Source organism: Ictalurus furcatus, chromosome 10 (genome assembly GCF_023375685.1).
Source record: "Ictalurus furcatus strain D&B chromosome 10, Billie_1.0, whole genome shotgun sequence".
NCBI classification, from domain to species: Eukaryota; Metazoa; Chordata; class Actinopteri; order Siluriformes; family Ictaluridae; genus Ictalurus; species Ictalurus furcatus.
Genome location: NC_071264.1, coordinates 26,655,585 through 26,674,871, shown reverse-complemented (window position 1 = coordinate 26,674,871; position 19,287 = coordinate 26,655,585). Strand labels below are relative to the sequence as shown.

The 19,287-nt window shown below is 40.4% G+C and overlaps 2 protein-coding genes across 3 annotated transcripts; both read left to right on the top strand.

Annotated features, from left to right (window-relative positions):
* Nucleotides 1-1,476: 1,476 nt before the first annotated feature.
* Nucleotides 1,477-9,419, top strand: LOC128613741 (sulfotransferase 6B1). Its single transcript, XM_053634804.1, has 7 exons — nucleotides 1,477-1,964; nucleotides 3,618-3,724; nucleotides 6,309-6,398; nucleotides 6,742-6,868; nucleotides 6,971-7,065; nucleotides 7,517-7,673; nucleotides 8,665-9,419. The coding sequence occupies exons 1-7, from the start codon at nucleotides 1,769-1,771 to the stop codon at nucleotides 8,790-8,792; spliced, it is 900 nt and encodes a 299-aa protein (XP_053490779.1). The 5' UTR covers nucleotides 1,477-1,768; the 3' UTR covers nucleotides 8,793-9,419.
* Nucleotides 9,420-10,452: 1,033 nt separating this feature from the next.
* LOC128613740 (zinc finger protein 143) lies at nucleotides 10,453-19,161 on the top strand. Of its 2 annotated transcripts, none has more exons than XM_053634803.1 (16): nucleotides 10,453-10,725; nucleotides 11,729-11,829; nucleotides 11,920-11,997; nucleotides 12,104-12,187; nucleotides 12,286-12,414; nucleotides 13,667-13,860; nucleotides 13,946-14,005; nucleotides 14,075-14,188; nucleotides 14,295-14,370; nucleotides 15,920-16,045; nucleotides 16,151-16,330; nucleotides 16,429-16,653; nucleotides 17,172-17,293; nucleotides 17,402-17,524; nucleotides 17,660-17,764; nucleotides 18,921-19,161. In XM_053634803.1, exons 2-16 carry the CDS (start codon nucleotides 11,736-11,738, stop codon nucleotides 19,002-19,004), a joined length of 1,794 nt encoding a protein of 597 aa, XP_053490778.1. In that variant the 5' UTR covers nucleotides 10,453-10,725; nucleotides 11,729-11,735; the 3' UTR covers nucleotides 19,005-19,161. The 2 variants fall into 2 exon arrangements, with proteins under 2 accessions (XP_053490778.1, XP_053490777.1); XM_053634802.1 differs by having other exon boundaries at nucleotides 10,456-10,725; nucleotides 17,169-17,293.
* The last annotated feature ends 126 nt before the right edge of the window (nucleotides 19,162-19,287 follow it).

Here is a 19,287-nt window from a genome sequence, read left to right as displayed (position 1 = left end):
TATTGTGTTGAAATTTCTGTTACCGTCATATGACACAGCAATAAGCCAGAAGAAACAAACACACTGTGGTAAAGATTACACGCAATTACCTAAACGAGTGAGTTATATAAGCATGTCTGGGTGGACGTGATGATGAAAGCAAGCTGGAACGTGGTCATGCAGGTGTCAGTGAGAAGGAGAAACGATCTTAATAGACTTAAAGCAACATTAAATGTTAAGACATAAACCAGCTTATCAATATGATGCCTTTATCTCATGCACCATCACTATCTTAATAAAATGTCCAGTGTTTAGTTCAAGAAATACTCTAACTGTTTTTCAACTTAATCTCTACCTACTGTAGCTGTAGTGTATGTTCAATTTCCATGAACAAGAAATTTATTATGTTTCTCAGTACAGAGAAGGGGGAAAAAACTCTGTTTACGTACGGATATTGAGCTTGTCGATAAGGGTTTACAATACACAGTTGAGTAATGTAAAATTCAAAATTATAGCCATTACACTGGAACAATACAACGTGTCAGGATGAGTTACACCAAAACTGTTATTATAAACTCTTAACGTTTCAACACTAAAGCAATACATTACAGAGTACAGTAGTTCCGTTCACTTTACCCTTTCCTGCAGGGTTTGTTGAATTCATACGCCTCACACATCCCACATCTACACTGGTAATATTGGCGTCTATTGGCAGTACCACAAACTCTCCCCCTGAAAAAAAAAAAGGTCATTCTTTTTAAAGGATGCATTTTACAGATGCAGAGCTTCATTTGCAAACGAAGATTCATTTATACATTTACTGATGGACTTCAACAGCTTTAAGGGAGTAAACTGGTTTTTATTGTTCTGCTCTCACTACAAGCAAATGCATTTTAATTCTTGGCTGTGGTAATCACACATGTAGTATGGATAGGATAAAAGTATTAAATAAAGTATTCCTTTAATATAATAGGGTCACAGTTTGTGCTTAATAATCCATCCATCTTCTATAACGCTTATCCTTTTCAGGGTCATGGGGAAACCTGGAGCCTATCCCAGGGAACATCAGGCACAAGGCAGGGTACACCCTGGACAGGGTGCCAATCCATCACAGGGCACACAATCACCTAAACATTCACACACTATGGACACGCCAATCAGCCTACTATGCATGTCTTTGGACTGGTGGAGGAAACCGGAGTAACCGGAGGAAACCCCACAGCACGGGGAGAACATGCAAACTCCGCACACACAGGGCCACGGTGGGAATCAAACCCCCGACCCTGGAGGTGTGAGGCAAAAGGGCTAACCACTAAGCCACCATGCGCCCTATGTGCGCCCTATGTATAAAAAATATTATATGACACTTTAAGCTTACATTAACAATAATAATAATAATAATAATAATAATAAGAGGAATAAGAAAAATAATAATAACAATTATTATTATTATTATTAGTAGTAGTAGTAGTAGTAGTATTTTTATTTTATTTATTTATTTTGTTTTATTATTATTAGTACCTAATTAGTGCCTGGACTCCTTACAATGCATACTGCATCTGAAAACCATGTAATCATGATTCTAAGATCTATGAATAGGTAACACCCAAACAACTCTCTCTCACGCGAGCCCTTCCTACACACTCACACAAGCACACGCACGCACACGCGCGCGCACACACGCGCGCACACACTCACACAGGCGCACGCACACACACACACTTCCTCTCACACCACTCTACAGGCAGCAGTAGAAGGAGAAATCAGTGCCTTCAGCAGCAAGGACAAGATGTCTGGTCAGACTTTTGAGGAAACCATAAAGTCCACCTTGGAGCATAGCATGAAAACGAAGGATGAGGAGAAGCTTTACAAGCGAAATGGGATCCTCTACTCCACGATCATGAGCCCACCGGAGAACCTGGATGCCTTGAAGGACCTGGAGGCCAGGGAGGATGATGTCATGCTGGTGGCATACCCCAAATGTGGTGAGTAAGACCTGATTTTGGATAAAATGCAACTGCAATCTCAACTGTTGCATGTTTTTTTGCTTTCTTCTCAGCTGTTTCTGCAACTCTAAAAAGTCTCATTCAGTGCTGCAGTGTAAGCAGGGCCGATCAATCCATTAGGCATCCCAGGAAGCCCCCTAGGGCATCATCCCACTGAATCCGATTAACATTTCCAAGCCACATTTCACGTTCCCCACGTCTCTTATTACCCTAGAAAAGTTTGTTCGGTTAAATTGGTTTGTTGGCGCCCCCTAGTGCCGATAAGCGGCAGTGTATGCAAGGCTGTATTAGGCCTAAGTGCACCACCACACTCATCATTGGTGGGGTTTTTCTGGGTTTCAAAAAAAATTTTTTTAAAAGTACATCACCATTGGTGTGACTGTGAAGTGTGTGTGTGTGTGTGTGTGCGAGTGTCAGTGATGATTTAGTTTTTTTACGGCATTATGGACAATAATGATCATGGCATAATTTCTGCTGCTGATGTATTAATGGCAGTAGCAATCAGGACTGTTAGTTGAAATGCAAAATGAAGCGAAAGAAACCATAGGGAGCTCAATTTCGAAAAAAGAAAGAAAAAAAGCGGCAAAGAGTGAACAAAACAAAACAAAAGTAAGTATGGACTTAAATTTGTGCCAAAACTAAAGAAATAAATATACCATTACGCAAACAAACACAATCTGCTTTGCAAAGGAAAACTCAACTCTCAAACAAACAGAAAGCGATTTCCTCGCAACTGCGTCGGCGCAGATTTTCTCACAAATGCGTCGGCGCAGATTTTCTCAGAAATGCGTCGGCGCAAATTTTCTCACAAATGCGTCGGCGCAAATTTTCTCACAAATGCAGCCAAGAAACTTCCTCTTCCAAACCAACAGATGGCGCTATCGGTCAATTTACACTAGTCTCCCGCGAGAAGCATTATAACACGCATTACATTACATCGCAGTGTTTTTAGTATTTGTGAGAAAATCGCTTTCTGTTTGTTTGAGAGTCGAGTTTTCCTTTGCAAAGCAGATTGTGTTTGTTTGTGAAATTGTATATTTATTTGTTTAATTTTGCCACATATTTAACTCCATAAGTAAGCTTATTACATTTTCTATATCATTTGTCATTTTTGTGGTGTTAAATTATTTAGATAATGGATTTACAATGAAGACCGTGATTGGTTGGTTAATGGTTAAGCACACCACAGACTGATTTTTGCTTCCATAATAAGATGCTGTTATAGATGTGCAGTATCTGAATGTTATAATTCATTATAACGTCATGTTACGTTCAGTCGACGAAGTGGGCTAGGCACTGAATGTAAGGAAAAGGGTATATAAATAATATAAATGATAAAAGGATAAGGATCAAGTTACATGGTACAGGCCATAGTTTAGAGTTCCATTGTGAAGCAATTTTAGCAGTACTAAAATTTTAGCTTGCAGTGTTGCACTTAACTGAAAAGTTCCCGGGTTTCCAGGAAGTTGTGTAACCCTCACAGTGACATGCATGTGTTCGTTCTTTGTGTCAACACAGCTGATTAATCACTGTTTACGTCTCATGTACACACACAAAAAAGAAAATGAAAGACTTAATACCAACTGCAAACAGAGTAATCTCTGAGCTCTGTTTTTTTTTTTTTTGTTCCAGGCTGTAACTGGATGGTGGGAGTGTTGAGGAAAATTATGACTACATGTGGATACACTATCCCTGACAGGCCCCCTCTGATCGAGTTCCACTCTCCAGATGCACAGAAGGTCTTGTATTGTTCCAGATTCCTCAAAGCATTCTGAGGTTAAGGGGACAAAACATCCCTTAGATACAGGACGCTTTTGTGTTCTCTTCAATTAGTATATAACATTGGGCAAACTGATATGTGGCTGCTTTCCCTATTTTTTGGAGCATCTTTTGTGCTGATATGAAAAAAACAACTGCATTCAATGTGCACTCTGTAACCATGACAACCATCTTACTGTTACATAACGAGACTTGGACAGGGAGTAAGCACAGGAGGGAAGTCTTTATTTGACACTTAAGCAGAGGACAAGGAACGGAAACACTAATCGAACTAAGGCCTGAACACTCCTTAAACTAATACATGAAGGTTCTTTAATCCAAGACATGAACCCTCCTTCAACTAAGACATGAACGTTCCTTAAACTATGGTAGGAAACACTCATCTAACTTAGGCATGGCATGAACACTCTTAACTGAGGCATGGCATGAACACTCTTAACTGAGGCATGGCATATACACTCAACTATGGCATGACATGAACACTCAACTATGGCATGGCATAAACACACAACTAGGGCATGACATGAACACTCAACTATGGCATGACATGAACACTCAACTATGGCATGGCATGACATGAACACTCAACTATGGCATGGCATGAACACTCAACTTGCTTGGCTTGGTGTTGCTTTGCTGCAACTCTTTAGCTTTGTCTCTCTTAGTCCAGTCCCGATTCGCGTGGGTAGATTCCGTTTAGTTCAAGTTAATGCCGCCCGAGGTGCGCAGCAACACGAGGCGTTTAAATAACTAACATGATTAATCTAAACCAAAGACACCTGGGTTAAATCAAGGACATCCTCAAACAGAAAGTAGAACTCGGGCAGGAAGCGAATGAAAACAAAGAGTCACGTGAGCCGCATAGCAACCGCGCCACAGTGCCATCTGCCGGCGGTGGCATAACAGAACCCCCCTCCAATGAGGTCCGGGGCCGCCATGAAAGCTGACACTCGCTGCCACGATGGGGCTGGAACGCTGGGCGCCGCCCACGACGGGGCTGGAACGCTGGGCGGAGTCCCCAGCGGGGCTGGAACTTGGAGGGACTGGATCTGGACTGGAACTTGGAGGGACTGGACCTGGACTGGAACTTGCAGGGACTGGACCTCCTGATTGGCCATCCTGGCTGTCCTGATTGGCTTGAGTGTGGTTGAGCCGAGCTGTACAATGAGGTTGTGGTTGATTGAGGGACAGGCTGGGATGATGAGAAGCTCAGATTTTGCCAGGTTGAGCTTAAGGTGATGTTCCCTCATCTAGACTGAGATGTACGACAGGCAAGCAGAGATACGTGCAGAGACAGATGGATCGTCAGGCTGGAAGGACAAACAGAGCTGGGTGTCATCAGCATAGCAGTGGTATGAGTAGCCATGAGACTCAATCACCTGCCCCAGAGATGTAGTGTAGATAGAAAAGAGCAGTGGACCCAGAACTGACCCCTGTGGAACGCCAGTTGTGAGTTTTGAATTTCAGAAATACCTCCTCTCCACGATACCTTGAAGGATCTGTCTGAGAGATAGGATTCCACCCAGCGCAGAACCGTACTGGTGATGCCCAGGCTAGAGAGAGTTGAGAAGAGGATCTGATGGTTCACAGTGTCGAAAGCAGCAGAGAGGTTGAGTACGATGAGGACAGATGATCTGGAAGTTGCTCTTGCTAGTTGTAAGGCTTCAGTGATGGAAAGCAGAGCAGTCTCCGTGGAGTGATTGCTCTTGAAGCCAGGCTGCTTGGTGTCCAGGAGGTTGTTCTGTGTGAGAAAATTGGAGAGTTGATTAAAAACGGCTGTTTCAAGAGTTTTGGAAAGAAAAGGGAGGAGGGAAACAGGTCTGTAGTTGTCAACCGCAGCAGGGTTAAGTGATGGTTTTTGAAGCAGTGGGGTAACCTAGGCCTGCTTAAATGAGGTAGGGTATGTGCCAGTAGAGAGAGATGTGTTAAAGATGTGTGTGAGTGCAGGTAATAGTGTGGGAGAGATGGACTGAAGAATTTTTCTTAGTGTTTACGTTCTAGTTTATTAAGTTCTGATAATCCTGATTTCTAGTGTGTCTACTCCTCATGTTTGTCCCTTAAGTCTGTCCCTTAAGTCTGTGTTGTCTTCAATAAAGAAGTTATATATGTACATCCGCCATCATGGGCTCTCTGAGGTCTCCCTTGTGACAGGTAGTGAGAGCATAATATTGAACATTTCGCTCGCTACGTTTTTATGATTATTATTTATTTAATTTTTTTTTACAATATTTGCCCTAGCTTGCTCTTTATACTGGATTAATTATTATCAGTAATGAAACTGAAATAAAGATTGGTTTAAATGTTGGAAATGAGGCGGTTGTTTGCCTTTATTGTCACTTTGGAGGCTGAAAATCCAGACTATTTGAGTGGCTTGTGTGACTTAAAAATTTTAAATACATGTTCTGTTTATGTTTATATTCCAACCTTGGAATATTGGCAGTCAAATATTTTCTTTTCAACATCTCCTTACATTCTCTCACTAACCAGACTCATTTTTCCACCAGCACTTTGTCCTCCATGTTAGTTTTTCTTTTTCCTTTGCAGATTGCAGCCGAGACACCATCGAGGCGATTGTTTGCGACTCATTTGCACCCTGATGACATCCCTGTTTCATTTACGACCAATAAAACAAAGGTCAGTGTGAGAGAATTTTGGAGCATGTGACAGATTACATGACTCTGCTTTCACTGTGGCGTTGTAATGGAGGCTCCACCTAACATTCAACCCTTAAGTCTCAGCTTATTATTCAGTGAATCACCTCAAAGCACATGATAACATGAATTATTCAGTAACTACTCTGAAACTAATGTACATACGCCTTTACGTGAGTGGAAAAAATTGTTTTAAGTGCATGCTTACTTTAAGATCAATATACTTCAAAAAATAAATCAAGCACTTTAGTTCAGTCAGGGACTCATGGAAATGCTGTTTCATAGATTTTGTATATTTTCTTTACCTTAACCGAAAATGTTTTCAGATGTTGGTGGTGTTTCGAAACCCCAAAGACACTGCCGTCTCTTATTACCATTTCATGAACAACAACCCAGTGCTGCCCAAAGCTGAGTCCTGGGACAAATTCTTCTCTGACTTCATGTCCGGTGAAGGTGAGATAAATGCTCTAGAGCTCCTGAGTTCGATCATACCGTTTACTTTTTTAAAGATAATTGAATATAGATGTCTCACACTGACCCCATTTTCTCACACAGTGGGCTGGGGTTCATATTTTGACCACGCCCTGGCCTGGGAGAAACACATGGATGACCCTAATGTATTGATTATGACCTATGAGGAACTAAAAGAGGTAAAAAAATAATAATAATAAAAAAAACTGGCTATGCTTGTGTTTTAGCCTATCAGGTGATAATTAATTATCATACTTACACCAGGCATTTTCAGTGATCTGAAGCTGGAGTGTAAATGAGTGGTTTACTAGTGGGCAGTGGTGGGTCAATGGTTAAGGCTCTGGGTTACTGATCTGAATGTTGGGGGTTCAAGCCCCAGCTTGATGGCTGTTTGGCCCTTGAGCAAGGCCCTTAACCCTGTTTGCTTCAGGGGTGCTGTATCATGGTTGACGTTGCACTCTGACCCCAGCTTCCTAACAAGCTGGGATATCTCACTGTGCTGTAAACAAATAAAGGCTCTTATTATAATAATGAACTTGTCTCATTTGTCCATCTATAGCATTAAATAATACAAAAAAACTTTTCTACAATAACACTATTTAAAAAGAAATTTTTTTAAACCTTTCTCAGAACCTGCTGGAAGGTGTAAAGAAAATCACAGCCTTCTTCAGCTTCCCTCTGACGGATGAACAGGTCAAGGTGATTGCCGGAGAGAGCACATTCAGTGCCATGCAGTCGAGCTCCAAAACGTCTCATGGAAAATTTGCCAGCATCATTTTCCGAAAAGGTAATTAAGCTGAGCATTAATGACGAGTTTGCATGTGTTAGAGAGCTGCTAACAGTAATTCTGCTTCATCACACCAACCCATTGTTGATTGTTTTCCTACAACAGCATGAACCAAACATCTTATTCTGTAACTATCTGCTTTATAAATTAGTCAAATCTGACTCATGGTGTAGGTCATAGTTCTTGTACTGGACCATGCTTCTTCCTGACCAGATTTTATTATTTCATCCTTACATGTTTATTTTGATAAATATCCGCTCTAAATTACTTAACACGTTCACAGCTCAATTGATTTACATTTACTGACAGCCACAAATTTATGAAAGAGTGCCTCCTAAGTGTGATCTAAGTAAATCTTCTAGTAATCCAATTGAAACATTGCAATGTGTCAGCTACCACAGACACACTACATTTTCCTCCTTTTATAGGGTGCCATTACTTTCAATCAACATAAATACTCCCAACAGAAAAGCATTCTCCCTAGCAAGAGAATCAAGAGAACAAAATTGGCCATGCTCACTTGGTAGGAGGGACGGCATACTCTCTCTCCGCTATCAATCACAGCTACACTCATAAATCACAGGTGTCTGTGAGCTTATGTAGGCAGAAGAGGGCAGATAGCGCTTTCCTCCATGTGTGTGTTATGTTGTCCTGTGATGCAGCATGAGCAGCAGTTTGAAAAAGACATGTAGTGTGGCTTCACGTGCCTCAGAGGAAGCATGTGTTTGCCCCACCCTTCCTGTGTCAGTGCGTTCGGTTGTGGATGGGAAATGGCAATTGGGTGTTTAAATGTGATTAACCAAACAAAACAAAAGAGAAATGTTCATTTGACATTTGGAACCGTTAAATATGGTGAAATACCCGCTTCACTATACCTCTGGGTTACCGGTACCGTATAAATATTTCTTTGTCACAATTTATTACCAATATAGCATCAACTGAGGACCCGATATCCACATTTTAATGTTTGCTCATTCTGTTTGTTTAACAGGTGAGGTAGGAGACTGGAAGAACCACTTCAGTGAGGCTCAGAGTAAGCAGATGGATGAAGAGTTCAAGAAGAAACTATCAGGAACCAAACTAGGAGCCAAGCTTAAATACGAGCAGTACTGTCAGTAGTCTGAAATATTCAACACTGGGGAAAAAGGACTGTTTTTTTTTAACATGTTTTTTTAACAGTGATTTTGCATAAATAATTATTACTTGGTTACTAATTATGTTTACAAAATATGAATCTTTATTACTGCTAATTAAAGGCTTTACCACTAGATGGTGCAGCAGCTCATGGCTCATGTTCATCTCTTCTTCTTAGATGCTGTCACTCAAAAAAATAAGAAAAAATCCTCTCCCCACAAATACAGTTTGTTTACAGTTCACAGCACACTCATACTCCGTTTCAGAGTAGCCTGAGAATATTAATTATTACAAAAGCCCAGAGCTATAAATTAATGTCATCATGGAGAGCCTTCCTCTTTCTGTCTCCATTCTCAAGAATGAAAAAATAAATGGATTGTGTAAAAATCGCACAGAAAAATGAATTGGGTAAAAATCACGTGAAAAATGCATTGTGAAAAATTAATTGTGGAAAATCACACATGAAAATAAATTAATCATGTAAAAATTAATGAACTGTGTAAAAATCAAGTGAAAAACGGATTGTGAAAAATCATATGAAAAATGAATTGTGTAAAATCACACATGAAAATAAATTAATCATGTAAAAATAAATGAATTGTGTAAAAATCACGTGGAAATAAATAAATTGTGTCAAATTACGTGAAAAACGGATTGTGAAAAATCACGTGAAAATGAATTGTGAAAATCACACATGAAAATAAATTATCCATCCATCCATCCATCCATCTTCTACCGCTTACTCCTTCTTCAGGGTCGCGGGGGAACCCGGAGCCTATCCCAGGGAGCATCGGGCACAAGGCGGGGTACACCCTGGACAGGGTGCCAGTCCATCGCAGGGCACACTCACATACACACTCACACACCCATTCATACACTACGGACACTTTAGACACGCCAATCAGCCTACCATGCATGTCTTTGGACTGGGGGAGGAAACTGGAGTACCCGGAGGAAACCCCCGCAGCACGGGGAGAACATGCAAACTCCGCACACACAGGGCCACGGTGGGAATCGAACCCCGGACCATGGAGGTGTGAGGCGAACGTGCTAACGAAAATAATCATGTAAAAATTAATGAATTGTGTAAAAATCACATGAAAATAAATGAATAGTAGATAATAAAATAAATAAATGTAGAATTAAAACATATAAATAAAAATTTTAAATATTCCGATATCATGACAAATTTGAATGACCGAGGAGGTTGTGGCTGGAATTTGGACTTTATTTGGAATTTAAAAAAAAAAACTAACTTCAAAAGCTCAAACTAACTTCAAGCTAGATTTAAGTTAGTTACTAAATAGTTGGTAGTAGTCACTAAATATGCACTTTCAGCTAGGAATTTTCTTTCTTACTTTAACATCAACTAAAAAGTCTGATATCATGAAAATGTTTGCAAATTTGAGCGAACGAGAACAGTGTGGTTGAAATTTGCTTCATTTCATACAAATAAAGTCGTAAGTAAAAGTACAAACGCAAACACCGCCACCAAAACTCTAACCTTAACCTCCATAACTACTCTTATAAGACAGTGAGAAAGGAAGGTTCAACTTAAGAATTAGATTTACAATTTATCTCATTTATACGAAGGAAAAAAAGGAAAAGAAATGTGCTTCTTTTTTTTGTGGTAACAGTTTGAGGAAGAACCATATATGAGTGTGATACTTATCTGTTTATTGTTTTATTACTTATGTATATTGTCCACTGGGCGTGCTTGTCCTCCGTGTGTATAGGGGGCGCTGTGTGACTCCTGAAGCGGTTAATAAGGCGCTATTAGGTGTCAAAAAGAAGAAGTTCAGTGTTTTTCCTCCCCAGTGCACGAGAGGTGGATTAATCCGAGAAACATTAGGAGCTAGAATTCGGAGCTGGATAATTTCACACATGCGTCCTGCAGTAGAGAAATATACCGTTAAAGGTTCGCATGAAATATGTTTAGGTGTTGTTGTTTTTGGTCAGAATATGGATTAAATTGGGGAGTTGTAGCTAACTGCTGTAAGGTCCTGAGCTGACCGCAAACTCCAGGTTTTGTCAGTAAAGTGCACATCAGTAACTATAGTAACCGAAGATAATGTTTTCACTGAGCTGCGGTTTAGTAGAGGAGTGATGTGGATGTAGATGTGGATGAAGCCGGTACACAGTGAGGATCTGCGCTCAGTGTTAGCTAGCTCTTAAAGTGTTTACAGCAGCAACTTACTATCTGTCTGTTTCTGTCTATCTGTCTGTCTCTCTCTTTATCTGTTCATCTCCATCCATCCATCTGTCTGTCTGTATATCTATCTATCGATCTATCTGTGTCTGTCTCTGTATCTGTCCATCTCTATCCATCTGTCTCTGTATATCTATCTATCGATCTAGCTGTGTCTGTATTTATCCATCCATCTGTCTGTATATCGATCTATCTTTGTGTATGTCTGTCTGTCTATCTGTCTGTCTATCTATCTGTATATCTATCTATCTGTCTGTATGCCTGTCTGTCTGTCTCGATCTATCTATCTATATTTCTGTCTCTGTATCTATTCAGCTATCCATCTCTGTCCATCAGTCTGTGTCTCTCTCTCTCTATCTATCTGTCTATCTGTCTGTCTGTCTCATCTATCCGTGACTGTCTATCTGTTTATCGATCTATCTAGCTATTTGTCTCTGTTTGTTATCTATCCATGTCTGTCTGTCTGTCCATCTGTCGGTCTGTCTGTTTGTCTATCTGTCTGTCCATCAGTCTCTATCTATCTATCTATCTATCCATCCATCCATCTATCTAATGATAGTGCAGCTCAACAATATTGCAATTGATTGTTTAATGAATTAAGCATACTAATTGAAATGTATCTGTCTCTATATACTATACACTTCAGTTATACCCTCTCTCTCACTCTCTCTCTTTGTATATCTCTCTCTCTCTCTCTCTCTCTCTCTCTCAGTGGGACTATGCTGCTGGCTACAGTAAACCAGGGTGGAGCAGAATTCCCACATGGGCGAGGTGATGCTCAGAACTTCACTCTGTGCCTCGGTGACATTTCAGGTCAGTAGTGAACCTTCAGGACGTTTATTCTGACCGAGTTCTGTGGCTGTGCTTTGACCTCATCAAGGTTTTTTGCTGCTTATTTCACAGACGATCAGTACGCGGATAGCTTAGAGGCTGTGACTCTCGCAGATGGCTCGACTGCATATATTCAGCATAATACTCCAGGTACTGAAGCTTGGTCAGCTTTAGGTAGCACAGCTGAAGTCAGACGCTCAGTAAAATGAACCAGAAAGTGTGTTTTAAATCCATAATGTTTTTCTCTTTGCCTAAGATGGGAGTGTACTGGAGGGGCAGGTCATCCAACTGGATGATGGTACTACTGCTTACATTCAGCATATTTCTGTACAGAATGGAGGTATGTGTGTAACACATGCTTTAAGATTTGTGTCTAAATCTGTAGTTGTTTAGCATCATTTCCTAATGCTCATACATTTCCTTCCTCCTTGTTCCTAGATGGGCCCAATGGATGGTCAGGTTCTGCTACGAGTGACGTCATGGAAGGTGAGAGCCTGAATCTGGAGGCTGGACAGGCCGTGCAGCTGGAGGATGGAAGCACTGCTTACTTACATCAAATACCAAAAGGTATTTCTCAGAGCCAGAATGTTCTTAGACGCCGAGTCAGACATTTCCTAGACAGAGTCAAAATTTTCCTCAGCAGTGAGTCAGAATTTTCCTCAGTAGTGAGTCAGAATTTTCCCAGGCTCTGAGTCAGAATTTTCCTGAGCAGTGAGTCAGAATTTTCCCAGGCTCTGAGTCAGAATTTTCCTCAGCAGTGAGTCAGAATTTTCCCAGGCTCTGAGTCAGAATTTTCCTCAGTTAGTGGGTCAGAATTTTACCAGGCTCTGAGTCAGAATTTTCCTCAGTTAGTGGGTCAGAATTTTCCCAGGCTCTGAGTCAGAATTTTCCTCAGCAGTGAGTCAGAATTTTTCCGGGCTCTGAGTCAGAATTTTCCTCAGTTAGTGGGTCAGAATTTTACCAGGCTCTGAGTCAGAATTTTCCTCAGCAGTGAGTCAGAATTTTTCCAGGCTCTGAGTCAGAATTTTTATAAAGGCAGAATTGAGTCAGAATTGTAGATGACAAGTCTGAATTTTCCTAGGCACCTGAAACAGAGTTTTCCTAGATGTTGAGTCAGAATTTACCTCGCCGCTGCGTCAGAATTTTCTCTACGCTGTGTCAGAATTTTCCTAGAGGCCGAGTTAGACTTTTTGCAACACTGAGTCAGAATTTTTCTTGACCCTGAGTCAGAGATCCCAGATTCCCAGATGCTGAGTTTGAATTTTCCTAAACACAGAGTCAGATTCTTCTTGGTGCTGAGTGAGAATTATCCTACATACTGAGTCTGAATTTTCCTTGACGTCTAGTCAGAATGTTCCTTGACGGTGAATCAGAATTTTCGTTGTTGCTGAGTCCGATATTATTTAAAAAAAAACAACAACATTTTGATCAACCTTGAGTCAGAATTTTTCCAGATGCTGAGTCCAAATTTTCCTTGAAACGGAGTAAAAAATTTTCTACACGCTGACTTTGAATTTCCTACATGGCAAGTCAGAATTTTTTTTGAGGCTCAGAGTCAGAATTGTCCTTGATGCAGATGCTGAGTCAGAATTTTCTAGACAGAAGTTTCCTTGAGAGTGAACTTTCCTCCACACTGATTCTGAATGTTGTGAGATCCTGAGTCAGACTTTTCCTATACAGAGTGAACATTTTTTATTAGACGGCGATTCAGAAATTTCAGAATTGCAAAAGTCTCACAGTGAAACTTAGCAGAAGAAGACACCGAGCAGACAAACTGTTTTCAATTATCGCAACGGCGTGATCTGTGTCCCGTTTTCAGAGGTGTATGATTCCCCTGCGCTCCAGGCAGTACAGCTAGAGGACGGCTCCACCGCCTTCATTCAGCATGCGCTGCAGATGTCGCAGCCAGATACGATTCTGGCCATCCAGGAAAGTGACACAGTGTCTGATCTGTCTCTCGAGGGAATCGCAGATCCTGGGACTGTCACTGTGCTGGAACAGTACACCGCTAAGGTAACAATTAACACATGATTGAAAATGATGAAATGAAAGAATGAATCTCTCAGTGCTCTACTGAAATGTGTCCTTGTCTTTACAGATAAAAGAAATGAAACCTTATGCAAGCACTGGCTTACTCACAAATGAAAACGTAGTACAGGTATGTGAAGTTATTTTTTTTTAAATATGAAATGTAAACATGTTTATATAAAACCTTCTCTTTCTTTAGATTGTTTTTCCGAGTCAGGATGGCCATCGCAGTGTACAGCAGCCTGAGGAGAAATCGTTTCAGTGCAGCTATGAAGGATGTGGCAAACTTTACACCACTGCATATCACCTCAAGGTGTGGGTGTGTGTGTGTGTGTGTGTGTGTGGATCTTTAATAAATAAAACGTGTCGTTCTTTAATAAATAACACATTTGAACCAAAGTCTACTTGTGTTTCATCAGGTACATGGAAGAGTACACACAGGTGACAAGCCTTACTGCTGTGACAAACCTGGCTGTGAAAAAAAGTTTGCAACAGGTAACATCCTGCAATTTTTAGGATCGTATATCCCCAGAAGTATATTCCCATTGATATTTTACATTTTATTAGTACACCTGGGTGACTTGGAACAGGAAATTGTTCCACCATGACTTTCTGTTTCACAGGGGTATAAAAATGAGGTAATACATAGGCCAACTTCCCTTGATCATTCATAACAATGGCTAAGAGCAAGGAATATAGCTGTTATGTGCAGCAAAAGGTTGTTGAGCTTCACAAAATGGGAAGTGTCTATAAGAAAATAGCACAAGCATTGAAAATGCCCATTTTCACCATCAGTACAATAATTAAGAAGTTCCAGTCAACTGGAAATGTTATGAATCAACCTGGAATTGCACGTGTGTCTATATTGTCTCAACGCACTGTGAAGAGGACGGTTCGAGTGGTTAAAAAATCTCCAAGGATCACAGCTGGAGAATTGTAGAAGTTGGTTGCGTCTTGGGGTCAGAGAGTCTCCGAAACTACAATCCGAAGTCACCTACATCACCACAAGTTGTTTGGAAGGGTTTCAAGAAAAAAGCTTCTACTCTCATCCAAAAGCAAACTCGAGCATCTTCAGTTTGCCAGACACTACTGGAACTTCAAATGGGATCGGGTTCTATGGTCAGATGAAACCAAAATAGAGGTGGTTTTGGCGCACACAGAGAGATAGCCATATGGAAAAGTACCTCGTGTCCACGGTTAAATATGGTGGTGGCTGTTTTTCTGACAGGACCTGGACATTTTGTTAGGATACATGACATCATGGACTCTATCAATATCAACAGATATTAAATGAAAATTTGACTGCCTCTGCCAGAAAGCTTCAAATGGGCCGGTGTTGGATCTTCCAGCAGGACAATGATCCAAATCATACATCAAAATCAACACAAAAATGGTTTACTGACCACAAAATCAAGGTCCTGCCATAACCATCCCAGTCCCCTGACTTGAAAACCATAGAAAACCTGTGGGCTGAACTGAAGAGGAGAGTCCTCCAGCGTGATTTGAAGGAAATTTGAAGGATCTGGAGAGATTTTGTATGGAGGAATGGTCTCGGATCCCTTGCCATGTATTCTCCAACCTCATCAGACATTATAGGAGAAGACTCAGAGCTGTTATCTTGACAAAGGGAGCTAGCACAAAGTATTGACTAAAAGGGTGCCAATAATTGTTGCATACCTATATTTAACGAAGATATATTTTTTGGATAAACCCGTGCTTTGTTTGCAATTGTTTGATATCCATGAGAGCAGAGAATGTTTGTGAATTTTTTTTTTTTAAACAAACGATCTAAAGATTAAACAACAAAGACAATTTTTCACAGCCTTCTTTGCTCATATTTACCAAGGGTGCCAATATTAGTGAAGGGCACTGTGTATATAATCAGAATCCGATCATTCCAGATGAGTTAAACGTGCTGTGAAAATTATGTGTCATTATCAGTACATTAGCAGTTTCATTTCTATTACATTAATTATACATTAATAATAATCATGTTAAAATGACAGTACAGTATGGTCAAATCTGTAAATGTGGTGTTATTTAGGTCATGGCTTGAAAAGTCACACAAGGACACACACTGGTGAAAAACCCTACTGCTGCACAGAAGTGAACTGCAGAAAATCCTTCAAGAACTCAGGAGATCTCCAAAAGCACATCCGAATCCACACTGGTACGATTATCGCATTATAATTATAATATATTCTGGCGTGTGGTTTGTTTCTGTTTCTGATATTTATATTAGATTAATGAGTGTAGCTGAACTTGGACCTTTCAGGAGAAAAGCCCTTCCTTTGTCCGTATGAAGGCTGCGGGCGGTCTTTTAGGACCTCCAACATTTGCAAGGTGCACATGCGCACGCACACCGGCGAGAAGCCGTACCACTGCTCCGAGCCAGGCTGCAACCGGGCCTTCGCCAGTGCGACCAATTACAAAAACCACACCAGGATCCACACTGGTATTCTAGCTTTTAGATTCAGATCTAAAAAACATACACCATTCTAATTCTCCCCATCAAAAAGCTTCAAATATTATTACCCGTTTTTTTGTCCTCAGGCGAAAGACCATACGTTTGCACCATTCCTGGCTGTGACAAGCGTTTCACCGAGTACTCGAGTCTGTACAAGCATCAAGTGGTTCACACGCCCTGTAAACCCTACGAGTGCAGCCACTGTGGGAAAACCTACAAGCAGATCTCCACACTGGCCCTGCACAAGCGCACAGCACACAACGACTCTGAGCCCATCGAGGAAGAGCACGAGGACTTCGAGCCTCCTATAGGTCAGCAGTATTAAACTGAATTTGTATAATGTAGAACAATTTTGACACTGCAGCGCGGAAACACTTAAATAACTACTAACCCCATTTCCAGAAAAGTTGGGATATTTTCTGAAATGCAATCTCTGCAACTGTTTGTCTAATAGAGTTATTTTTTTTATTGATTTGCCATGGCTGTCTTGATTAGCTAAATAACAGGGCCAGCATCAGCCAATCAGCTTTCACCAGTCGACAGGGCTAGCATTTAGCACTTGATGGTGCTTGGACCCCACAGTTCGCAACCCGCAGCCATATTTTGGTCGGTTTCAAAGCACAGCCTGATGGGCGTTCAAAGTGCATGTAAAGGCGTTTAAATTACACAGAGATGAGACGGACACGGTGATCGAGAGTCTGGCGTGACTTGTTCAAGATCAGTAAACAACCATCACGTAAATCCTGTATCTGTACGATAAACCTATAACAGATTTCTAAGTAAGTTGTTGTGAAAATCACTCCATTTATTTACACTCTTCACCCAGAAGCCATCGACGATCCCTGCATGAACGGTACTTCGGCAGAGAGTGTTGCACCCTGCTCAGATATGACCTCTGACCTCACAGCGCAGGAGCAGGTCACCCTGGTCACACCAGATGACGCTCATCAGGTTTGAGTTTGTATTTATTAGTCGTTTATGTTTTAAGGTAGCTTTGCTGGTTAACTGTTACGTGAGGTTCGGGTTTGTCGCTAAAGACTGCGAAACCTGTCGTTACAGGCGGCTGGCAATACAATCACCATGGTAACGCAAGATGGCAACTTGCTCACGCTCCCAGCCAGTGAGTCTGTACTGTCATCTGCTGAAGTCACCATGGTAACCGCTGATGGCACAGAGGGACAGGTGGGCGTGGTCATTCACACAAAGTAGTATTAATAACGTTCATTATGAAGTGAAAATTGATTTCCATTTTTTGTCCTCCTGATTTTATATATTATTCTAATTACCTGCTGCGTCCGGTGTGTGTATTGTCTGCAGATGACCATTGTGTCACCAGCTTCTTTACAGACCAAACAGGAAGCAATGCTTCCACACTCAGTTACCCTTCTGGCCACTTCTAACGGAAAACAAGTTGCTGTTGAGGTAAGATTACTTCACTGTTTGCTGACACCATGCATTAATGTTGTCATAGTCCATTCCATGATAAGGAGCTTCTTTATCTCTCTCTCCTTTTTTAAATTTTTTTTATATATATATATTTTATAACAGGTCATGGATTATCAAACGTTTAAGGCAAACCCCTACATGTGAATAGGGTCTTTTTTCTTTTTTTTTTCTTTTTAAAACAATACATATCACAGTTTTGCCACTGGATTGCTGATATGCTTACAGGTAGTTTTCATCCCCAACAAATGCATCCTTTTATATGCAAATGAGGGTGTTTTAAATATGCATAAACCTGCATACATTATAACATTGAGAAAATCTACTCTTTGGATGACATTAGAGTTAAAAAAAAAAAAATTCTGGAATGTCTTTTAATTTAATTATTGTTTAATCAAGAAAGTGCCGTGCACTGTTGAATAATAATAAAAAAAAACGAACATGTATTTTCACACTAGTAAATGTTGTTAATACGTTTAATAAAAGAAACTGCTATTATATCATCATGATATTTAATATTTATAGCAGGAAACTTTTCAGGGATATATAACATCATGAGTTAGTGTGCAGTGGGCGGAGCTTAACGCCTTGAACTTTCAGCTCAAGATTGGATTAAGAAACGGTGAAATAAAGAGTTTTTGTTGTTCTGTTGAGTTTTTTTGGACATTTTTTTTATTAATAAAGCTTAAGAGAAGATGCGTTATAGATGTAATTTATCCAGACACATTCTTTCTACATATAACGTCTTGTCTTGAGACGTGACATCAGTGAAGAGGACATTTTGTTTGTCCCTGCTTAAAGATTAATCATGATAACTTATTGAAGTTAGAAGTATGATGTGATCATTGATGTATTTCTCACTTAACATTAGCACCTATTTAAGGTGTGAAGTGATTTTATTTAGAGTTGAAACAGAACAGTTTTTCAATTCACACGTAATCAAGGTCATCATTAAAGCTGTTGACCTTCTAAGGCCATCCTGGGGTTCAGAAGGTGTCCACAAAAACATGTTGAGTCATGTAGGAATTGTGAAGCGGTATAGTTGATATATCTCTTCTGGTTTCATTGTGGGGTTTTTTTGTTTGTTTGTTTTGTTATTTATTATCTTCAATTTGGGACGTGTTCTTCCATGCAGCTCTGTGATCAGTTGACGCTGGAGGAAGCTCTGAGAATCGCATCAACTATACAACAAGGATCCACGGCAGAGCTGGAACATTAATTAAAATACTACAGTTTGTGTGCTAATTTAGCTCAAATGTTTAACCGTGGGTTATTTCCTAGATCTTCCTGTTTACATTCATATTTTTGATAATGTATGTATGAAAGATCAGAAAGGCTGTGTGCTTTCAAATAAAGAACTGTATTAAACACGTGAATCCGTTGCTTCTGTCGTGCAAATATGGAGATCTATTTTCAGGTGGAAGTCTATTCAAAAGTAATGTTTTGTCAGATAACAGACTGATTAGATGAAGAGAGCAGTCAAGACATGTCCGGGCGTTATT